This window comes from Pseudopodoces humilis, chromosome 21, assembly GCF_049639895.1.
Source record: "Pseudopodoces humilis isolate 2021_Gansu_Grassland_sample_001 chromosome 21, ASM4963989v1, whole genome shotgun sequence".
Taxonomy (NCBI): domain Eukaryota; kingdom Metazoa; phylum Chordata; class Aves; order Passeriformes; family Paridae; genus Pseudopodoces; species Pseudopodoces humilis.
Genome location: NC_142220.1, coordinates 5,815,745 through 5,838,814, shown reverse-complemented (window position 1 = coordinate 5,838,814; position 23,070 = coordinate 5,815,745). Strand labels below are relative to the sequence as shown.

The 23,070-nt window shown below is 43.7% G+C and overlaps 1 protein-coding gene across 8 annotated transcripts in view; it reads left to right on the top strand.

Moving 5' to 3' along the window:
* Nucleotides 1-19,358, top strand: part of CACNA1G (calcium voltage-gated channel subunit alpha1 G) — a 144,715-nt gene extending 125,357 nt beyond the window's left edge. For 4 of the 8 annotated variants that reach the window (XM_088065504.1, XM_088065503.1, XM_088065502.1 and 1 more), the window contains 5 exons: nt 2,027-2,167; nt 5,286-5,420; nt 8,430-8,619; nt 11,055-11,224; nt 14,937-19,358. In XM_088065504.1, the coding sequence (XP_087921630.1) occupies nt 2,027-2,167; nt 5,286-5,420; nt 8,430-8,619; nt 11,055-11,224; nt 14,937-15,791 (1,491 nt within the window). In that variant the 3' untranslated portion in view covers nt 15,792-19,358. Of the gene's footprint in view, nt 1-2,026; nt 2,168-5,285; nt 5,421-8,429; nt 8,620-11,054; nt 11,225-13,017; nt 14,036-14,936 lie in introns of those variants that run through there. The other 4 variants (XM_088065507.1, XM_088065506.1, XM_088065505.1 and 1 more) reach the window with 3 other exon arrangements.
* The last annotated feature ends 3,712 nt before the right edge of the window (nt 19,359-23,070 follow it).

The window sequence follows — 23,070 nt, the reverse complement described above, 5'->3', positions numbered from 1 at the left end:
GCCACAGAGTTCAGAGCTAGCTCCAAATTTAGTTTAATTCAGAGTTTTGACTGGTCCTTTGTGATAGCAAAATCATGAGCATAATGTGTTTGCTTTTCTAATACAGACCATGAACCACAACATAAAAGAGGAATAAAACTTGGCTAATCTCTGCTTCAGTATTAAATTTGTTTTATGTAACCTCAATTTAAAATTCATCCCCACAGTCAGGCTTGTAAGAAAAGATTCTTTTAACAATAGAATAATCCAGAGGAGACCCAAACCTGAGCTCACCAGAGCTGGTGGCAGAACTCCCACCAGCAGGAGCATGGCTGCAATGTGGGAGCTGCTATGAGCTGCACCACGTCTCCCTAAAGGACAATTTTTGGATGAAGATTCAGTTTGAGGAATGAGAGGTGAGATCAAGCCCCAGACAAATTCTTTGGGAGGTCATTGAACTGAAATTACTCAGGAAATACAGTCCAGCCTTTTTTTAGTCTTAGCTGATTGCAAATTGGGTTAAACTCTATGCAGACCTCATTAACTTTTATTACATCTTGATTTCACAACAGCATATCTTGGCCTCAGCCTGGGGTGGACTAACGTGTATTTTAATGCATGAAAAACTCATTTGTGATCTTTAGTCCAAGGGTGAAAGAGAGTAAATCCCTGCTTAAGCTTTGTTTCAGCTCCTAAGCTACTGGAAATTTCTGGTGCCATTAAAATCTCTGATGTCTGAGATGGAGTCCAAAGCTGCTCTTTGGCTCAGGAAAAAGGAGTTCAGGGCACGTGGGGAAATACAGATTTACTATGTCCTCTAGGACAAACAACACACCCCAGCTGGTGCTGTATGTGTTGAGCAGAGTACTGGCAAACTGTCCTCAGCCCTGCTGTCCTGTACCAGGACTGAAACTGGAAAAAGAGAGAAATTGCAAAACTGTGAGACAAATCAGTCAGAATGACACCTTCACTCTACAGTCTGCTAAACCTGCCCCCTCTGAAGGCAGCCTGGGGAAGGGTTTATTCCAGTCATAACCTTCAGAGTGGGTTGCTTGCTCTTTCCTTCAAACAGAAGCCTCAGAAACCTCCAGGAGATCTTACTCTCACTATTTATTTTCCCAGCCAAAATCTTCAGGGAAAATCTGATGCTTGAGCTTGATAGCAGAGGAATACAATTCCCAGGACACAACCCTGGCAAGGACAGCATGCTCTTTTGTTTGCCTCTTTCCTGGGATTTTTGCACTGTGTGCTGTTTGACTGTAGCGCTGGTCCTCATCTCATTGTATGCATTGGGCATTCCCTACGTGGAAGGTGCACCCTGAAATCGCTCCCCTGCTGTCTGCAAAAGCCAGACCCTGCTCTGTACAATCCCAGTGCTGTGGCCAGCTGGTTTGACATTGGCCAGAACACTGGGGGCACCTCAGCCCATGTCTGGCCCATGAATTGGTGACCTGTCACAAGTCCATCCTGCTCAGCTGCAGCTTCCGAGGACAGGACACTCAGCTTCTCTCCAGTCAGCTTATTTTAATTTCTGTGCCCTCTGGATATGGATTTAGGTGTCAAGTATTAGGTCCTGCTGCTCAAAAGCATGAACCATGTGTATAGAAGCCTTGCAGCAAATAGTGTCCTGTTGAAGTTGACAGCCCTGATGGGAAGGAAGGCGCTGCTCAGCCCCCAGGAATGACTGTCTGTGTTTGCTGAGAGGGAGATTGTCCCCAAGGAGGGCCCTGGGTGGGAGCAGCCATGGTCTCGGGGACACTGCTGTCACCCCATCTCTTGTAATGTCTGGGAAAGCTGTCTCTGCTCACCGTGATATTACTGCACTGTTCTCTCTCCTTTTCTCCTGTCCCGTTGTTCCTGTTACTGCTGTTCTCTTTGAACGTTTCCACCTTTTTTCCCCTCTTCTTTTTTTTTTCCTCCCCTCATTCTGTTCACTGGGTTTGACATGCTGTCCTTTTCTTCTCTGTGTCTCTATCCCTCACCTTTTTCCTCCTCTCTTTTTGGCTTGCTTTATCTCTCTCTGCATGCTGTACACCACCCTTCCTAGGAAAGGCACTTGTTTGATACCATATCACTGCTGATCCAGGAATCTCTGGAAGGAGAGCTGAAGCTGATGGACAACCTGTCAGGCTCTGTGTGCCATCATTATGCCCTCCCAGCTCCCGAATATTACAACTCTGAGAACCAGGTTAATATTCCTAATTTCCTGCAAAGTGTCCATCCAAACTCAATTTGACTGAGACCTTTAATAGCAAGTTAAAGTTCTTTATGTAATGCAGTCACAGGGGTCTGGAAGCATAAAGCATCACTTTGGCTTTTTCTGTGGACATAGATGTTGTGTATCAATGCAAGAGGAAGAGAACATGCCCAGACTTTCCCTTGTCAACACAGTAAGAAGTTTTTCATTGGGATTTACAGTTCATGGGTGTTAGTAGGGAAATGCACAAAATTCCATCTCCATCCTTCAGTGGGATTCTTATATTTGGCTTCCTGCTCCTGAGCAGGACTGACTCCACAGCAGTGTCAGGGCTTGTCTGCAGAGCCTGCAGCACAGCGTGAGGCTTTCCCAGAGCAGAGTTTGAGCTGCTGGGGATCATCAAATGATCTCTGTGTTCTGTGCCAATTTCAACTGCCTGAAAATCCAGTTTTGAAGGGTTTTCCTGAAGAGGCTTCTTGCAAATGGGTCACTGTAAACTAGATCCTCCTCTCTGATCTAGTGAATTTAGGAGGGGAGGCAGCCTTTAATGATGAACATAAATAACCCTGCGCTCCAGTGCTTTCTCCAGCAGACAGTGCTTGTTTAAAATTAGCTCATTTACTTCCTAGAATAAAATACTTTTTAAAGTGTGTTATTCTTCTGAGCAAATATTTTCCCTAAAACATAGCAGTGACCATAATAATAATTCAAGCACACCTATTTTTTGCTGCAGTTGGGATTGAGCAAATTCCATATTTTTTGATCTATTTTCCCCCACTTTCTGGCTAAAAAGAACAGAAGTTTTCTTGTTAAATCAGAGTACTTGTTTATGAGCTCACTGACACTCTAAATTACCCAGCTTTTGATGGTTCATCAGAGAAAAGGAACAAGCTTAGGTAAAATGAAATCCTGCTGCAGGTCTTTTTATAGAAGGATAACATCTCTCCCTCTGATTGCTCCATATTGTATCCCAGAGTTTATTAAGCTATAAGAAGTGGTTATCTCTAATATTGCCAGAGGAATAGAGACAGTAGTTTTGGCAGGGAAGGCAGAGGGTCAGTAGGAAACTCAGTGAGAGCTGGTTGAAAAATTTTTGTCACAACATTTTTCACCAGAAAGTGCTGCTGCAGCAAAAAAAATGGGTTTGTTTTGACATTTCTGTAATGGAAAAATATAGCTTTCCAATTTGCAATGGCTTTTTCTTTTAAAATTTAAGCTTTTTTTTTTTCCCCCCCTGCTCTATAATTAAAACTGGTCTAAATCAGTTGGATGTTTCCAACAAAATGTTTTGACGGCTTCAAACTCAGTTTTGGGTTTGGGAAGGCTGAAGTGGGGTGATGTTTTGTTTACATTTTGGCGTTTCTGTTCACACCATTTGTCATGTTCTCAGGCAACTCAGGAATTTAGAGCAGCACTGGGACTTGCTGAAAGCAAGTGATTAATAGCAGCTCCCAGCAGGCAGGAGCTGCTGGTGTCCACCACGCTCCTGCACAGATTTTTGCTGCCTCTGGTTGCTGGGTCCCTCTCAGGGATTCCTGTCCTCAGGCTGGCAGCCTTTGCAGTGATGCCTTTTTGGGGAGCCTCATATGAAATCAGGGGCTCCAAATCATCTCTCTCATCCATTGCCAGCAGATGACTGTGCTAGAGAAGATATCAAAACTGAGGTTAGATGAGAGGAGTCCAACCCTCTTACTTATCTCAGCTGAATTTTGAGCCTCTCCAGGCTCACTCATCGCTGAGTTTGTTCCATCCCATGGCTGCCATTTCTAAGAGTGAGAAAACCCAGTCCTTTGAGAACTCCAGTGTAAGAGATCTGGGCCCCTCTGTTTTCTCTTGGAAGATTTATTGCTGCTGAAAGACTTTTCAAGCATAGAGGATGACAAAAAGAAATGCACAGTGAGAAGTGAACAGTAAGCACCTGGAACTTGCCCAGAGTAGATGGCCCCTGCAAGTGTGAGCCAGGTCTGGAGGTTACCTGATGAAATTCCAGTCCTGGTGCCATGAGCACTGTGTCCAGGGAGGGGATCTGGGGATAACTGAGCCTCCTGCAGGGCAGACACCCCCTCTTACAGTGCCTGGCAGCACTGCTGCTGCCCTAGGGGAGATCTGTCTGTCCCCTTTTCCCCCTCTTTTTCCTCCAACATCAGAAATTACATTTTCACATTTCTTATCAAAATACCTCTATGTCTAGGGAGAGAGCTTCATCAATGATTTGATAAGGACATTTATTGATTGATTGATTGAATGTCTTCAGTGGGGATCCATTTGTGCAAGACACATGAAAACAGGAGTGTGGCTGTGTAGAGCTGATTCTGAAGTCAGGATTTCTCAGTGCCAGAGGAGACAGCTGGGGCAAGGCCTGAGGGGCATTTTGGGGCTGAAAAATGCAGTTGGCTGTTTTAGTAGGATGGTTATTGGTGTCACTGGAGGCTCTATAGCCAGCCAAAATGAGCTAAAAGCACCAGGAAGGTGTCTGCTGACCAAAATCAAGCTTTAAGTTTCTCCCTGTGCCATTTTAGCCATGAGGAAGTGAATTACGGTCTCACCTGCTGCTTGGGGGGTGGTGGGGAGTGTCCCTGCAGCCTCCCTGGGGCACAGGAAAAGGCACAGTCCATACCCCACCTGAATATATGGTTTTGTTTGTTGGGGAATCTTTGAAGACTCAACAAGTTTAGCTTAGAAACCAGCATGGTTATTGGGGGGGGACAACTTCAGAGAAATCAGATCTTGAAACCTCTTGTATTTAATCACAGCCAAGAGGATGAATCTCTCTATTACAAAAGTAATGTTTCCTTTGCTTCTTCATGTAGACAGGAGAACAGCAAAATACAATGCTAGCATTAGTGTATGGTTTTAAACCCCCTCCCAGATCCTTGGTAAGCACTAAAATATAAATGTCCCATTCCTTCCTTGATTTCTTCATTATATTTCATTTCTTTAATGTTCTGTCCCTGGTAACAATGTGTATGGTACAGCTTCTCCCACTGCAGGGATATCGCTTTAGTGTCTAGAAGTACTTAGATTATGATACTTTATTTTCCTTTCTTTAATTTTCTTTTCCAAAAGATTTGTGTCCTGGTTTCTTATGTTTAATCATCTCTCCCTTTAGATCCCTCTAGCTGAGATGGAGGCTCTGTCTCTGACGTCAGATATTCTCTCTGAAAAGTCCTGGTCCTTAGCTCTGACGGATGACTCTTTTGCTGATGACATTAACACACACTTACTTAATGCTCTGGAAAGCAATGTACATACACTGGTCACTGTGTAGTCTGATGTTTACAGGGTTCAAAATACTGCTGCCATCTCTCTGCACCTGTCTAATGGCATTTCCAGTTCCAGCCCCTTCCCAAATAGCACCAACCTCTTCCCTGAACAGGATGCTGTCCTTCATGCCATTAGGTCTTGGGTTTTGTCACTCTTGTCCCCAGTCTTGGCTCCTTGCGAGGAACAAGTAGTTCAAGTAGTTATTTCAATTTTTCTTTTGGTGTCTTATGTATAAACAATGTGTTTTCTACAAGTAGAACAAATAGTAAAAAAAAAAAAAACAAAACCAAAAACCAACAACCAACTTCAGAAAGCATCAAGGCTGAAATTTCCTCCCCATCTGAAACAAATCAGTGATGCTACGTGAAGAGACCCCTGTGAGCTAATGACCCATTTCCTCTGCTGAAGGGCCAGCCCCAACACTTCAGTTTGGAGTGGATTTTTGTCACTATGGACACAGGCACCACAAGGCTTTTTGCATGATTGGTGCCAGACTATTTCTTTTACAAATATCAAATGAGGATCTCTCCCAGATGATGCTTGTTTTGCAATTTTTTTCTAGCAGTCACCATGCTGGAAAAAAAAAATAAAATTGACTATTCAGTGTCTTTTTGACTGACATAACCAGTATTTTGAACCCTGCCTTAACCATCTCCTCTTTGAAACATTAGATATTTTTAGCTGTGTAGCGGTCAAGTGCTTTTTTTCTGCTGTACAACAGACATAACTCCTTTCCCAACATTTTTAGATCATTCTTGTTTTCTTTGTTATTGTTCATGTACCCGCCTTTGGATGTTTGTGTTGTTCATAAATTTTTTGCCATATGAGTTGACTGTCATCCTAATTAGCAGTTATTTGAGAAACATCTCTTAAACCGTGACAATATTTCCCATCATGCTTCATGGCATCCTGTGCAAAAGATTTTTTAAACCCCATTTAACTTCTTTACGAGGCTTTTTGTTTCAAAATTAGTATGGAGAGTTGGACAGAGGAGAAACCCTCCTAGTTTTGAATCTGATTAGACAACACTGTTTGACAGCATTGCAAAGTCTCAAGGGTACAGCCAGGAAAGATGGTTTTTCTCCCCTCTCCAAAAAAAAAGCAAAACTGTGTTGAACAAAGGATTTTGTGAATTTTTATCAATAACAAAAAAGTGTTTGGTCACAACAGTTGCCCAAACTCCTGAAAAACTGCAAGCTTTCATTGAAATCTCTTCTAAATGAAATATTTTTACACTTCATTTGGATGCAGCTTTAGCTGAAAAAAAAAAATCTTTTTTTTTTTTTCCAAGGAAAATTTGGACTTGATTCTCAGTCCAGCCAAAACAACACATTTTTAAAAGTACCACTGAACCAAAAAGTCATGTGCTCCCACTGCTCTGTGGGCTGGCCTAGGAAGGATCATTTTGCAGCCACTTTCAATGGTCTTCATGAATTTCACTCATGAGATTTCCCCCAAGATGACCCAAAAGTGGAAATTACCTATATTGGATCCTGTCAATGAACCTAAAGGTTCACTGGTGGTTGGATTTGGATGGGGTCTCAAATCCCAGTTCTCGTGTTCAGATTGAAATGGGTTTGAGTTTGAGATCTCAAGTTTCAGGCCACCTTTTCTGCTTTAAGCTCAGCAGTGTGACCATGAAACAGCATGAACTGGGTTGAAGGGGAAGGCAGGGAGGGACAGAGAGGTTCCCAAATCCAAACTCTCAGCTTTACCAGCACAGGTTCTGTTCTCCTTCCCCAAGATGTATCAGGAGACTGCAGTCTCCCTTAACTAGTCTGTATCCATGATCTATCCACATCAGCAGTTTCCCAGGGACTGAAACAAATGCTGTGCAGCAGTGCATACCTGTTTTGTTCATTAAATTTGCAACAGTGATCTTTTTTTTTTCTCTTCCCCATCTTTTCTTCTTTTTTTTCCTCTTTTTCCCCCCCCCTTTCTGTAAATTCCTTTAAATCTCATCATATTTCTTGTGCAAATAAATGTTGTAGTGAAATTTCGTTTTTATGATTGAAGGAGAAAATTGGGATCAAAAAAATCTCTGTTGATTCCAGAAAACCTGTAAAGCACTGAGTAAAGGGAAAAATTTTCAGAAAATAAGATCTAAAGTTTTCCAAAAATGATCAGCCAAATACTGTACTAGACTACTGTAGCATAAACTTATTCCTGCATTTTTCACTTGAGACATTTTAACAATTAAATAATTGTTTCATTAGAAATACACTGGGAAGATGACCTTGATTCCATTTTGGCTGATACTCTCCAAGACAATAACACCCAAGAACATTTCTGAGATGGATCTATTTTCTTAAGAAATCAGACCTGAATCCACTCAATATTGCCTCTGGGGCTGCCTATTCCAAGAGTCTCTTTGGCTGTAAAAATTCCACAGTTAACATTTATACAATAACCCTTGCTTGCATTAGATCCCTTCTAATCAGAGAATGGCTTTCACCCTGAAGGAGTAGGTTTAGATATCTTTTTCAATAGAATAGGTTTAGTTACTCATTATGTGAGAAGAAAATCCAATGAAATTGTTCTGTGACCTAGAACAGAAAATATTTTTGATAAACTAGTTTTTGCATTTGGGTTGGGGTTTTTTTTGGTTTGTTTTTCTTTCTTTTATTGTCAGAAGAAGAAACTACTCCCCTTTGCAAAGGCCTGCCTTGCTGATGAGGACACAGAGGGTCAAAGTTGGGCCAAGAATGTGACCTTTGCTGGCCTTGAGGCATGATGCCTTCTTTGCATATCCCTGAAATAGTCATGGTTTATTGCTATGGTGTGTCTCCCTCTGTTTCTGTGGTCCATTGTGTGAGAGTTTGTTGACAACCCCGATGGAGGGGGATGGCTCCCTGGTAGATCCATTTGTGCACCCTGTGCATGCCCATCGTGCCATCCTGGTAGCAATGGCTGTCGCTCACGTTTCTGGGCACTTCTCCTCTTTCCCACCCTTCCATGCCTGCATTCCTCACATTTTTCTTCCCCTCAGGCTGATCTCCGCTCCAAGGATGACACACTGACCCTGTCCCCCAGCAAGGACCTGCTGAGTGTGAGGAAGCCCTCGGTGGGACGCACCCACTCCTTGCCAAACGACAGCTACATGTTCCAGCCGCCCTACTCCAGCCCCTGCCCTGCTTCCCTGGGTGACAGGAAGCCAGCACATCACAAATCCCAATCAGGTACATGTCCCTCAGCTGGGAAAAGAGTAGGATTTTCCAATGGAGCAATGGTTTTCCAAGCTCTTCAGTAAGAGGGAGAAAATTGCCGCTGGTTTCCAGTCATGCGTCTAGACCTGTGGAATGGCTGTGAAAAGACCCTCCACAACTTGCAAAGACCCTCCACAATTTACAAAGCCCTGTTTAAGATAACTCCTTTCCTCAGAATTTTTTGGGAATGTGAAAGTGGCCTGGCCCTGCCTGATTCCCTAAGGTTACAGTCCCTACAGTCTGGGTTCCATCTGACCCACTGGGCCCCAGAGGAGAAATCCCAGCACAGAAATATTTCCTCCTGTCTGTTTTTTGCAGCAGTACCTGTTTGGAAGCTCTGTCTGGGAACATCTGTGAAAGATGGGAAGATGGTGTCTCTAAATGCCTGTAAAATGAACATAAATGTGCTGAATTGAGTCATGTGCCCATGTGAGATAAATGGGAAAATGAGAGAGTGTGGAATTGTTCTTCCCAGTGTGTGTGGCTGGGATATGCATCTTGGAGCTAAATTCAGTGGTATTCTTAGGTACAGGGAAGGTTCTCCCTAGCTTCACCTCTGCCCCTGTCCTTGCAGCTGCCTCCCAGGGCTTGTCCCTGTGCCCCCAGCTCCTCTGCTGAAGTGAATGGAGCCACCTTTAATTTGTACATGCCATCATTTTAGACATTTGTCACTGATAAGACAGGGGAGTTTTTACAAGTTTTTGCCATTTGAAAGCCTCTAAGCAGAACATAATTTCAGCAATGTTCAGAATGGTAGGAGATTTAAACAGATTAGAAATAAGATGTTGAAATTTGCATAGTAATAAGAATTTGGATGAATAGCGACTGTCGAACAGAAGCAAAAAAAAAAAAAAAAGTGAGTACAAGGGAGGAAGGTGAATCTGGTGTTGTGAGAAATCTCTGCCACAATACACAGTTTTCAAGGTCAAGAGCGGTGTTTTGAAGAATCTGTTTGCACATAATGCTAATGGTGCAGCTAAAATTCCATTGCAAGCAATAGCAAATCTCCCATTAGCTTCAGCTGAGCCAGAATTCGTGTGTCTCTGTAACAGTCAAGAAATTCCTGACCACATGAAAGAATCATGTTTGCTGCAGAGGGAATTTCCAGTGCTTCATTGTTGACCCTTAACTGGGATGTATTTATACAGTCTTGAACAAAAACTGTGTCAACAAGGGACGGGGTAATTTGTGAGTCCCTTCTTTTTTCAACATTTCACTTCCCAGTTTCAGTTTGGAGAACCTGGATAGCCCTACACAACAGCCCTGGCTTTCTGGGCTCAGGCATTGCACCCTTGTAAATCCACAGGAACAACTGTTTCACTGAGGTGTAGCAGAAATACTTTGCAGAGGTAAAGCTAATGTCTTATAACCACATTAAGCAATTAAACCTTTTGTGTTTTTCTCCTGCTGGTGAAATTCCAATCATCTTAAGCAGGCCAGAGTGCTGGCAGGTGGTTAAGGTCCCCAAATTCTGACACATCACCGTTTTCTTCCACCTACACTGTCACTGCTTTTCAGGGTGTGGGAAGTCACCCCCACCTGTTTACAGTTTGTAATATTATAGAGGGCAGTGAAGACAGCAAGAGGTACCAGGCGCCTCTAATAAATCACCACAACCAAGCCATAATATTTCAAGCTGAAAAGGTTTTGTTGTCAAAAACACTGGCACTTGCAGGAGGCATTTGTTTGAATACTCCTTCGTAATGGGGCTGTTGTTCTGGGAAAGATTCCAGGACAAATGAGATTCTCTGGGATGAGGTCCAGATTAAATTAATTGTTTTGAAAAATGTTGAGCCTGTGTGTAGGGGGAGCACACAGAGTTTCAAACCTTTTAGAAGAAGTAGCCAGCAATCACAAAGGGTCAGGCAGAGGCTGGAGAGTATGTGTTTCCTTCTGGGAGGCTTTGTAAAACCAGCCTTGAGAGCTGCCAGGTGCTGTTCCCTTTCACTTCATTTCCAGTGTGTGCATGCTGGTTTGGAGATCCCAGCACTTGGTCTCCATGCAGGCGCAGGCATGGAGACACCTTCTAGAGCCTTTCAAAGTCAGATGTTTGAGGTGCTCAGAAGTGAGGCTGCCTGCAAAGTAATTGGCCCAAAAGCAGGGATGCAGGAATTGCCAGTTCAGATGAACTTGTAGTTCCTTGTGTTCTGTTCTCAACAGGAGCTAGTCCCAGTTGTATCAGGGGAAAATGCCAAGAAAAATGAAATAATAGACAATGCTGGAGTAATTTATTAGTAGATGGGAGTTTTTTTTCCCAGTTCTGGAGAGCCATTTGCTGAATTCAGTGGTTTTGCTGTGCCTATCTGATCCAAGGTGCAGCAGAGAAGTTTTCCTTGGGAGGTCCCTGAGGTTGGGACACAACCCTTGGATGAACATGTCCCATTTCTTCCTCTTCTCTCCCTCGCAAGGTTCAAAGGCATCGGTGCAGTCACAGCCAGCAGACACCAGCTCCCTCCTACAAATCCCAAAGGAACATTTCCACCATGTAAGAGCTCATGACCATTTGGTGGGGGACAGCAAGCCCCGGGTCTCCCAGCAGGCACACTCCCCTTCTGCTGAAAGGCTGCTCCGCAGACAGGTAAGCAGAGTTATGATCATAAACCTGCTGAGCTTTTATATTGATGCATTTCCTGGTTAAGCATGCTTTAAATTCAAGGAGGGATTCACAGAGAAACCTCCAGAGAACTGTAATTCTCCTACAGAAATAACAAAAAGGTTGGTGGTTTTTGATCTGAAAGCCATCCAGGAGTCTCCAAAGAACATGTGTAATGAGTATCATGTCCTTTGGCAACATGCCTAAATGTTATCCACGTTGTTAGCACTTTGTTTTTTTTTTTAATCCTGTTCATAAATGCAGCCAAATGCTCCTCTGGGGCTCATTGGGGTTGAGGAACTAATTCTGAACTGCTGTGACTTTTTCAGTGCTTGAAAGGACAAAAGGATTGCAGGCTCCATCCCAGGCCACCCCTCCTCTGACTCCTCTGTTTTCCCAAAAGAGGAGAAGCGTTTAATGGAAATTGGTTATCTCATATGCAAAACCATCATGGGAAGCATACTGGTTTTTCAGTGAGAATTGAAAATTAAAATATTTTTCCATCAGCTGTGAGGTTTTAAAAAGTTTGAGTATATGAAGAGCAGAACATGTTTTATTTTGCAACCAATTTTATCTCTGGTTTTTGCCTGGCATTGATTTAAATCCTGATTCAATCAAAGATCTAAGGGATCTAATCAAAGATTCCAGTCTGGTTGATTGGAAGCATAAGTTTAGACTTATCTTTTTTTAGTAAAATACTTAAACTTGTGCTTCACTCTCACATTTTTAAGCATATTTCAATGATTGTGCAGCTGGACCAGGACCAGAAGCACATCTGATTCAAAATCTCTGCTTTATTCAGTATTTCCATGCCTTATTTTATTTACACAAAGGGGATCAGTTCTATTTTTTCAAAAGTAATTTCTTTCCCTTATGAAAATATTCCCATTTCTTTCATCTTTTAATCAACATTGACAAATTAGACAGTTGATTCATTAAGCTCTAAAAATGGATGTGAAGTACCAAGGTTAACAATTACATTAGTCTGTAATACTAAATTGACATAAGAAATTCCTTGCATGTATTCATTTGCATGGAGCTGGCCAGCTATTCCAATCACCACTAATGGGGAAACTAATTGAAGTCATGATTTCAGTTCATAACCACTCTCTCTTGCTTTCTAATGAATAACAGACCCATCCTTTTGAAGAGATGTAGCCAGAATAAATTACTATGTTAGCCATCTTCTCCAGTGTGATTTTGTTCACATCTTTGATGGCTTCTTTTTCTAGACCTTTTCATACCTTTAAGCAAATTTATTGCCCTCCCACCCCCTCCCTGGTCATGCAGGGACATGAACATGCTCTTGGAGTGACAGTTCAGAGAGCAAAGAGCTTTGTGAGCAGATACAGTCCGTGGGCAAACCCACAAGGGGTTGCCTTGGGCAGGCTCCTGAGCAGCAAGGAGCTCCCAGTCTCGCAAATGGGAGCAGTCAGGTTGTTCTGGTGATATTGCTGTTACTGTTAATTGCAATCTAGATGGCCAGACACTGATAAACTTGGTCCTTTAAGAGGCAAAATTCCCTTTACAGCCCCAGCACTTCTGCTTGCTCAGGTGCTCTCTGCTTGATTCCATTTTATTGCTACCACTAATTTCTCACTAGCACATCAAATAGCCCAAACTGGCAAAGCAGTTTGGTTTTCAGTACCCATTTATCCTTATCATTATGTATACTGCATGGAACTCTGATTTAGTTTCTTTTTTTCTTTTCCTTTTTCTTTTTCTTTCCTTTTCTTCCCTTTCCACTCATGCCCTCTCCTCTCCTGAATCCATAATAGATAAACCTTATCCATCACATACCTGGTCCTTGCACTTTCCCTGAGCATTAAAACCTGTGTGTTTAACCTCCCTTTCCCTCCAGAGTGCTGGAGAGCGAGCACAGCCCCCACAGTAACGTCCAGTTTAGACTCCGGAATGTTTGACAATTAGCAATGCACTCGCAGAGGAAGATGAGTGGATCGGATGCTTTGGGAGAACATTCCTGCTGAGGATTACGCTCCTTGGCAGTGCATGGCACAAAGGCTTTTCTCCAGAGGAATTCTACCTGAAATTAAACCTATATTGATTTTGTAGTTCCAGGACTGTGTATCCAAGGTGTAGCCCACACCAAGCTGTGGCTGCTACAGGTGTACACCCCTCTGGGATGGCAGAGGGTCCTTTTATTTTCAAACAAACCAGTAAAACATTTGTACTGTTACTACTAACAACAACCACAGATGCCTGTATCATAGGCAAAGAAAGAGCTGGTGGTGACAAATACTGTCGTGGTGTGCAACACAGGTTGGTGTGCAAGCAAAAGTAATGACAACAATTACTTTTTGCTTCTGTATTCGACTTCCGTGTGGTCTGTGTCTCTTTTCAGGATATGAACGTAATTTCTTCTCCCAAATACTCATTAAAACCACTGCTGCTGAGGAAACCAGAATAACTTCAGTCCTGACTGATTAGCTGCCAGTGTTATGCTGTGAAATTTTAACTAGAAAGGATTCACCAGCACTGGATGAAATTGTTTGCCATATTAAATATTCTCTGAGCTGTCCCCATTGACAGAGGGAGTGCAATGTGCAGATGCTGCAATAGACTCTGGTGTTTCTGTGCACACATGGACACATTGCTGCTGATGAGAGCTTTGCTGAATAGAGATCATTTGGCTCAAGTGATCCTTGTGGGACAATATTTATGCAACGTGTATGATCATTTTGGGGTTGATTTGTCACAAAAGTATTCCTTAGCATGAGGAATTGAATAATTTCATCTCCTTACACTTTTCTAAAGGATTGGGACCAGCTCTACACATTTCCTCCAAATCCCCCTGTGAAGATTTTTATTTTTAAGATCATTTAAGAGTCTTCTAGACTCACTTAAGAGTCTATCTCAAACAGATACTCTGCCTTTAAAGGCCATTTAGTGAGATTGATTTATAAAGCCTTTTGAGAAGGAATGCAGTGTGGTGAAAAGGCAAAGCCTTCAAAACACGCCCAAGGTTCCCTCTGCCAGCGGGCACTGATGCTGCATAAGGCTCCAGACAGCCAAGGCAAAATGTGCCTTAGGAAGCCTGAACTTGAGCATCAGAATGAATTGAAATAATTACAGATTATTATTAGTCCAGCTTTGGACTCCAGTATTTCCATCTCCTGCCATACAATGGTGCAAAGTCGTGGCTCCAGCCTGGGGACCCAAGCCAGGGACAGGCTGTTGCCTTGATGCTGGCACACAGCAGGGTTGCTCTGGTGTTGCTGGCTCTGGGCATAGAGTTTCATGCCCTCAGCATCACCTGAGCTACAGAAGAGAATACACAGGCTCACTTGCACATCTTTCTCTCCTGCTCACACCTGGGCTGCTGAAATTATTGAGAGCTTTGCTATAGACCTTCATCCTTTGCATAACAAGAACATGAGTAAGTTTGGGTGGGGGTGATCTGGTTTTGCTGCCCTCCATCTTTAGAGGAGAAAGCTAAAGGTCAACCATGGAAGAGTGAAGGGCTGTCACACAGGGACAAACCCACAATTCCTGACAAGGGGAATTGGTAGAACACACAACACAGGTTGTTATAGGAGTCAATGGGTCTGTTCTGAGGGATCTCAGCAGAGCTGAGTGCCCTGTAAATGCTGTGCCTTGCCTGTACTAACCTTTGTTTGGTCTGTCTCTCTTATCTGGCAACTCCTCTCCTCCCCAACCCTTCTGCACTCTGATACAGATGGCTATAAGGAACGACTCTCTGGATAGCAAGGAGAATCTCCACACCGAGGTGAGTGAACTCTCTGACCCAAATGTTCCCACTGTGCCCAAGGAGGAGTCACCAGTGGCTCTGATGCCCTCAGAAGTGAATGAGTTGGCTGCCTGGAGTCGGGCGAGCGTCCATACGCAGCAGCATTCCCACAATCAGTATAATATTTCAAAGCAGGCACCAGCATCCTGTGCTTGTGCAGACTCGTATCAGGAGACCCCTGAAGATTCAGTGGACCAAGAAGTGTCTGAAATAAACAGCTCCTCAGAGCCTTTCACTTCAGAAACTTGCACAGCCTCGAGTGCCTGTTCAGAGGGTCAGCCTCTCACATCTAAGAGGAACATGGGCAATACCGGCAACGTGGTACTGAAGGACCTGAAGAAATACCACAGTGCAGACACCCAGGGTCTGCTAAAAAAACCACCCTCTTGGTTAGATGATCAAAGGAGACATTCCATAGAGGTTTGTTCCATAGAAAACAGCCCTCAGCACCATTCCACATCCAGCTCCTCTGGCTTTATAAGTCAGGTGGTCAGTGAAATGGAGTGCTTGCAAGGTACACGGCAGAAGAAGAAACTGAGCCCTCCCTGTATATCTATAGATCCACCTGACGGGCAGAGTTTGGTACCTAGGGGACCCCACAGCATCTCACCTGCCAGTGGAAACGTTTTCTTGAGGAGGCGTGCTCCATCCTGTGAGTCCAAGGATTCGATGGATATAGGGGATTCACTGCTTCCAGACACTATGTCAACATCTCCTACCCCAAAGAAAGACTTGTTGACACTTCCTAGCTTTTCCTTTGATCAAACGGAAATGGACCCCTGAGTTACTTTTCTGTTGGTGCCAAATGTCTTCTTCCTTTCATGTAATAGAAAAAAAAAAAATTTAAAAAACTCTGTACTCCAAAATGGCACTGGGTAAAAAATTTCCAAAGAAAGATTAAAGAACCAGCTGGTTAAAAGAGTGGTTAACCTATATCACGCTTACTTAAGCATATGTTCTGCTTAGGTAAAAGCAATACAATGTGCAGAATCTATATGTATATTATATTTTATTAAATTAATTGAATCTAGTATTGCAGAATGTAGTACATTTTGTGACTAAAGACTCATTTAATTTTCTTCTATTTTATGTGTCTCGGAATATTTCTGAGATAAAGTTGGTTTTTACAAATATTTTAACCTAAAAAAAATATATATTTAATCCCTTCTCTTTTTTTGTTTTGTTTTGTTTGGGTTTAATTTTGTTTTGCAAAGCACAAAATGTAGCCAATTAGTGCATTACAGAGGAAATGTATCCCACAGTCAGCAGTAAATAAGGATTATTTAATGTAATTTATTTTTCCCCTTGGACTTCAATGATATTCTGGGAAAACGATTGTTTGTGTAGTACAGAAATGCAGTGGCAATTTTTTAACAAAATATTCCAATCTTGCATAAAATGATATTCAGAGTGTGAAAGCAAGTGCTCAGACCCAGGAAGGTCCAACATGCTGATGTCTGAAGATGGTGAAGGCAGAGCCATTTAACAGTATAAGATACTGAAAAATGAAAGGATGTTATAGATCATCCACTGGCAAATCACAAAATCATGCCAATGATTAATTTTCATACATTCCTAGGAAACAGGCAACAAAGGCCTGTAGTCACTTCTGAGATGTTTTTGCAGTGTCTCCAGGATGGACTTTTTATTTTGCTGAGTTTTACACCTCCCTGATCCCTCTGTTTCAGTGGAGCTCCTCCTCTATGCATGCTGTGGAAAGGAGAGTGAGGTCAAGTTTAGGACTTGCAGTGGATGAAATTGGGGCACACAGGGCACAGCAATGGGCTTAAGCACATGCCCAGAGTTGAGCTCTTGCCTAGAATGCCTGGAGGTTGATCATATTAAAATAATTATTGAAAATTAAAATCATATGCTCATGTTCTACTGAATCAAGGCACTTCTGCAAGTTATTTTATAGATTACATGGAAGAAAGTCTGCAGGTACTGAAATGACTGCTGATCTTCAGTAAAATAGACAGGTATTTTGCTATCACTGCTAGAGTTAATTTACATGACCCTGACTGCAATATTATTTCCAATTTATCAATAGCCTTAAGCAACAACATGATGATACAAAGTGGATAAACCCAGAATTCATGTCCTTAGTTTATTACATCAATCATCTCAAAAATTACCTGTTTACTCCTGTGCTAATGCACTCTGCCAAAAACAGTCTGTAAAACTGGAGAGCACAGCCTGAAAAACACATGAGATTAGTCCCATTTGACACCTCTCCCCCCTCACATGACTGATGAAAGCCAGACATTAACTCCACTCCAATTCCATTAAATCACATTAAGATGTAGGCTAAATTAGACTGCAGGCATGCTTTGAAGTGTGCCAATAGTCACAGGTTTGAAACCAAGTCTACAGATCATGCCTCTGAACCAGCACAGGCAGGAGAAGGATTTGTGCTAATTCTGTCAGTTGGGAGTTTGTAACTTTTTGGGAACTACTGATCTTTTCAAACTACAACATGCTGATGTACAGCCTTTTATCCATTCGGAGATTAGGTTGTTTCCACCACATGTATCTGCATTAGCTTGGAGCGTACACACAAAGAGAAGATGCTGTTCATACCCCACAGCCTATGTGAGGTCTTAAACCCCTTTATTCTCACTTGAGGATGTTTACTCCATAAACAATCCCTGCTGATTTACATGTCCAGAAGAAATGTAAGGGCTTTCAGCAGGAATTCAGGCAATCAGTGTATTTGAAGTAGGGGGATTAACATTCTGTACTATTTACTGCAGTTAGATTAATTCTTGGCTGGGACATTTTTCCCCTCCTCGTCACAGGCCCATACTGAGCCCACTCTCTTTGATATGCCAGCCCAAATCCAGAGTTAAACCTTTCATCAGTTCTTCCCCCAGATCGTATTTAAGGAAATAATAAAATTACAGTGCATTAAGCCTGAGAAATATTCTTAATCTCTTTTTGGTTTTACACCCATAATGAGCCCTAGTGTTTCCTTTTATATGTGCTACATAGTTTGAGAAACTAGCTAGGCCACTAAAATTGCCACCCCTGGTTCCTTAATGATTAGGATTGTGTTCACATAGCTAGAATGATACTACTCTCCAGATCCTTCCTGACAAAAAAAACCCATGGAACATTTTAGCTTGAAATCATGGCACAAAACAGTGATGTGATATTAATCCAAATGCTCAACTCCAAATGTAACAGAAAGCTTAAAGGCTCTTCTATTTTAACACTTGGGGTTTTGCCTATTGATGAGGTGCGTGGAAGTAATAAAAAGTTCACATCATATATGCATATTAAGTAAAGAGTAACCAATAAAAGATACTCTATGATGATGCTTTCAGGAAAAGAAATCCATGTAAAATAGATTGTTTTCTAAACCAGATGAGTTTTTTCTAGATGCCCTTTTGAAGGACAAATGTACTGCAGCGCGTGCAATAATACTCAAATCATTTTAAATACCTGCAGGGGGGTTTTATAGAATGTGACTTTTTTAAACAAAATGTACAAAATCCACAGGAATTCTGTAGAATGGTTATGTTGATAGAATTTTTTTATATTTTTGTAGAAATCTATAGAGAAATTGTTAAAAGTCTGCGTAGCGTCTTATCTACAAATTTCTTTTCATAAACCTGGAGCCAGGCCTGCTCTCTTACAGCACGTAGAGCGTAGTTTCATAGCCTAGATCCAGGCTGTGTTCAGGAGTCAGCAGCTAAGCTCAAGTTCCACAATATTGCAGTGCTATTACTGCCCAAGAACTGTACCCACATAAAACAGCTCCCCCAAAGCTCAGCCCCTGTCCATGACAAAGCAGTTGCATGGCTCTCCAGCTCATTCAAGCACACCAGCACTTTACTACTGTGGATTTACTGTATGCAGGTGGGAGGAGGATATTTTATTATTGCCAGTCTGACACAATGGAAAAGAGATTGCAGACGTGTCTGGAAAAACACAAATTCCATTCTTGCAGCCCCTCGCACGTGGAAGTGATTTTTCATAACTTGGTTAGAGGTTTTACTGTAGATATTTTGGAGGAGGGCGAAGAAAACACTGTTTTTTACTTCTGTGGATTGCAATCAGCACTATGTGTGTTCAAGGAGAAAATTAAAAAAAAAAAACAAGGGAAAAAAGAAAACAAAAGCATTATCACTGTAAATTAGGCTATACCCCAGTCTCCCCTTTTCTGCCCCTTTGGCTATAATAACCCATGTACACTATTACACAAAGTGACTAGAGTAGGCACAGTACCATTGCAATGTCCGTAACAACCTAGTATATATGATAGAACTTTGTATTTAATAGTTAATATATTGTTATACTGTATCAGTTATATAGGCCAAAACGAGGTCTTTTGGTCCAGGCAACACAAGGTGGTACTCATGGGGAAAATTGGATTCAAATGTTCCCTTTTTCTTTTTTTTTTAAAAAAAAAAAAAAGTCAAAAAACAAGTGTAAATCTTTACAACTGACAAAAACAAATGTGTCCTATTAAAAAATTTTGAAAAGAAAAACAACAGTGCATTTTCCTTTTTTATTGTTGTTGCTGATGATAATAAGTATCACTCTAGGCAGTCAAGTCTTTGGTCATGTTTTAGTTCTGAACATTTGGAGGAGGTATCAGGTAGCATTTGGAGAAGTTATCAGATAGCAGCAGCAGCCAGGAGGCTGGAAGGAAGATTGGGAAATGACAGCCCTTTGTGGAGCAGTTTGATGTGGCCTCAAGCAAATGTGATCCTGGACACTGGCCAGGGTGTGCAGAGTGACCAGCAGGACCATCAGCTGTGCCCTTGTGGATCCCTCTGCCCTGGCAGGAGCAGCTCTGCGATGTGTGAGGCTTGAGGATGTCAGGAATGCAGCAGAGACACCTGCAGCCACCCAGGAGAAAGGACTGAGGAAAAAGGGCAGATCTGATCTGTTTGTGAAGAGGAAGATGATGGACTTTTCCACTCATTCACATCTTTGAGATTTCCAGCCTAAAATCCAGCAGTGTCTCCTGCTGTCATTTAACTCCTTGCAAAGCAGGAATTGGTGGGCAGGGTGCTGAAGGGCAGCAGGAGCTCAGAGCTCAGGTACTGCTTAGGTACCACCAGAAATATTTCACAGAATGGTTTGAGTCGGGAGGGACCTTAAAGCTCATCCAGTCCCACACCCTGCCATGGGCAGGGACACCTTCCACTATCCCAGGCTGCTCCAAGCCCCATCCAGCCTGGCCTTGGGCACCTCCAGGGATCCCATCTTCCCTGGGCAACTCTTGCCAGGGCCCCACCACCCTCACAGGGAAGAATTTCTAACTTAAACCTGCCCTCCTTCTGTTTGAAGCCATTCCCCCTTTTGTGCTGTCACTACAGGACCTTGTTAAAAGGCTCTTCAGGGGTTTTTAGTGAACGACCTGTGTAGCTCCTTACATGAAATCTCTTCCCTGGGGAGCAGCCACTGGACGGAAGAACCAGACACTGGGTGTTCTGCAGCCCTGCTCCTCACTGCCTGGAATGATCTCATTGCTCTGCAGGAGGAGGGACCCTAAATTGACACCCAGACCAGTTTTTGTTGTCTAGAGGATGTTTTGATAAAGTAATCTCTCAATAGAAAACAGCAGGAAGTCTTTAAACAGAGGGGAAATGTGGATCTGTTCAAAATCCCATGCAAACCCACTCCAATTGAGCTTTGTAATGTGTCTGTGTTGTCCAGGCTGCAGGGCCAACCCCACCAGGCTGGAACCACTGAAATGCCTTCCCAGCCCTCTGAGCCTGGAGGATCCACAGGGCATTAAGGGAAGCCGGGCTGAGCCAAGGAAGCAGAGCTTCTCACAGGCTCAAGCACTTCACACCTCTGCTCTCAGGTGAGTTCAGTTCCTTATGGGCAACAACAAATCACTCCCTTTCCAACGCTGGGGTTCAGAGGAGCTTGTGAGAGGGCTCGTTTCTCTTCACCGTTTTGGGAGTGTTCCTGTATGAAGCTCTCCTGCTGAGTTTTGCTGTGGTTTTTCCAAAGGCTCCAACCCAGGCTGGCTGCTAATGCGTGTGCTCTCTCAATTTCCTGAGCATGGGCATGGCGCTTTGTTATTCCATTTCTTGAGTAATTTGAATGCCCCATGGAACCAGGCTGCTTTCAATGTAATGGTAACCATGCCTAGGGAAGCAGCACTTTAAACCTTATTTATTGGTTCAGAGAGGTGACCATGCACTTCAGCAGAGCAGTATCCCACTGTGTGCACACCTCATCCCTCAGCCACAGCTCTGCTAAGCCCTTCAAGATGAGAAATAGGAAAGGCTTCTTGGTGCCTTCTGTGTTTCAGGTGTTCCAGAGGTACAAACTGGGACACAAAAACACATCTAAAATGCGACCTGCACTAGAATCCCCCCAAAACGAGGTAGGAAAAAACCAGTTTAAAGAGATGGCTCCCTTTATCCCCACCAGCACCGTGTAAGGGACCCGCTGTGACCAGCTGACAGAAGCGAGGATCGTGTGGGTCAAAGGGTTAAAGCCAGGGGGGTTTTGGGGATACCAAGCCCCGCTGTCCGGGGGTGGGGGATGCTCCGGTGCCGGCGGTGTCCCACGGGCACCCGCAGCGCCCGGCGCGCTCCAAGCGCGGCGTTCTGCTCCCACCTAGTGGGCACAGGGCAGGGCCAGCTGCCCCCCTTGCCGAGGCTGGGGACCCCCTGTGACCGGGGAGAAGGCTCACCAGGACCTTCTGCTGACCGTCAGGTGCTGGGTTCCCGGCTGGATGCTGCAGAAACACCGCAGGATCAGTGTGTCTGTGTTTGGCATCACAGAACCGCTCAGGTTGGAAAAGCCCTCTTCTGAGAGGCTGAGACATCACTGACTGACACTAACAGCACTGCCAATGCCACCACTGAACTGTGTCCCCAGGTGCCACATCTCTGTGTCTTTCAGATGCCTCCAAGGGTAGTGACTCCACCACTTCTCCTGTTCCAGTGCCTTAGCACCCTTTCAGTCACGATGTCTTACCTAAGATTCAATCTAAACTTCCCAGCCACAAATTGAGGCCATTTTCTCTCGTTCTTTTGCTGGTTTCCAGGAGAAGGGACTGACCCCCACCTGGCTGCACCCTCCTGTCAGGGAGCTGTAAAGAGTGAAAATGTTCCTCCTGAACCTCCTTTTCTCCAGGCTGAGCCCCCCCAGCTCCCTCAGCTGCTCACCAGACTTGTGCTCCAGATACTTCCCCAGTTCTGTTCCCTTCTCTGGACGCCTTCCAGCCCCACAATGTTTTTCATGTAGTGAGAGGCCCAAAACTAACCCCAGAATTTGAGGTGTGGCCTCACCAGCATTCAGTACAGGGGTGTGGTCACTGCCATGGTCCTGCTGGCCACACTATTGCTCACACAAGCTAGATCTGATCTTCTTGGCCAAATAGTTTTAATTCTGAGGGGGTTTTCAACCACTGAATTTATAAAAATCCCAATTATGGGAGGAGGAGAGGAAGGATTTCTCCCACTGTGGCAGAGCCCTGTGTGCTTGGTGCTGTGTGAGCTGCTCAAAACCATCCTGCCCCTCACACCCACCAGCACCGCTGCTCCCTGGCTGCTTGTGCAAAACCCAGGGAGACAACGACCCATCCTGGGGCTCTCTGGCATCTCAGAGGCTGTGGCAGCATCCAAGAGGTGTGCTTGTCCCTTTACATACCTTTAAACACGTGTACAGCACAGTGTAGGGTGCCCTGCAGAGCTGTGCACTCCCAGCAGCTCCAATCCATGCACAGCCTGTGAGCTCCAGAGCTCTGTGGAACCTCAGCTCAGCCCAGCGTGGGAGGAGGATCAATCCAGTCCTGTGCCATCACAAAGGAGCTGGGGTTTCACTGGGTGCAGGCTGAGTGCCTGTCACTAGATGACAATGCCACAAAGTGCCAAGTTCTGCCGGCAGGTTTATGAGCTCAGGCTGCACCTGAGGTTCCCAAAACCTGCTGTTCCTGTTCGCTCTGGTGTGGTCACCAGCGAAAGCCTCGCTGGTTTTTTTCATGATTGAGGATGATTGGATCTTAAGTTGGTTTTTACATGTTGTATTCAGTGCTTTAGTTACGTTTAAACCACACTATTATAACCTTGCAGCATCTTCTGGCATT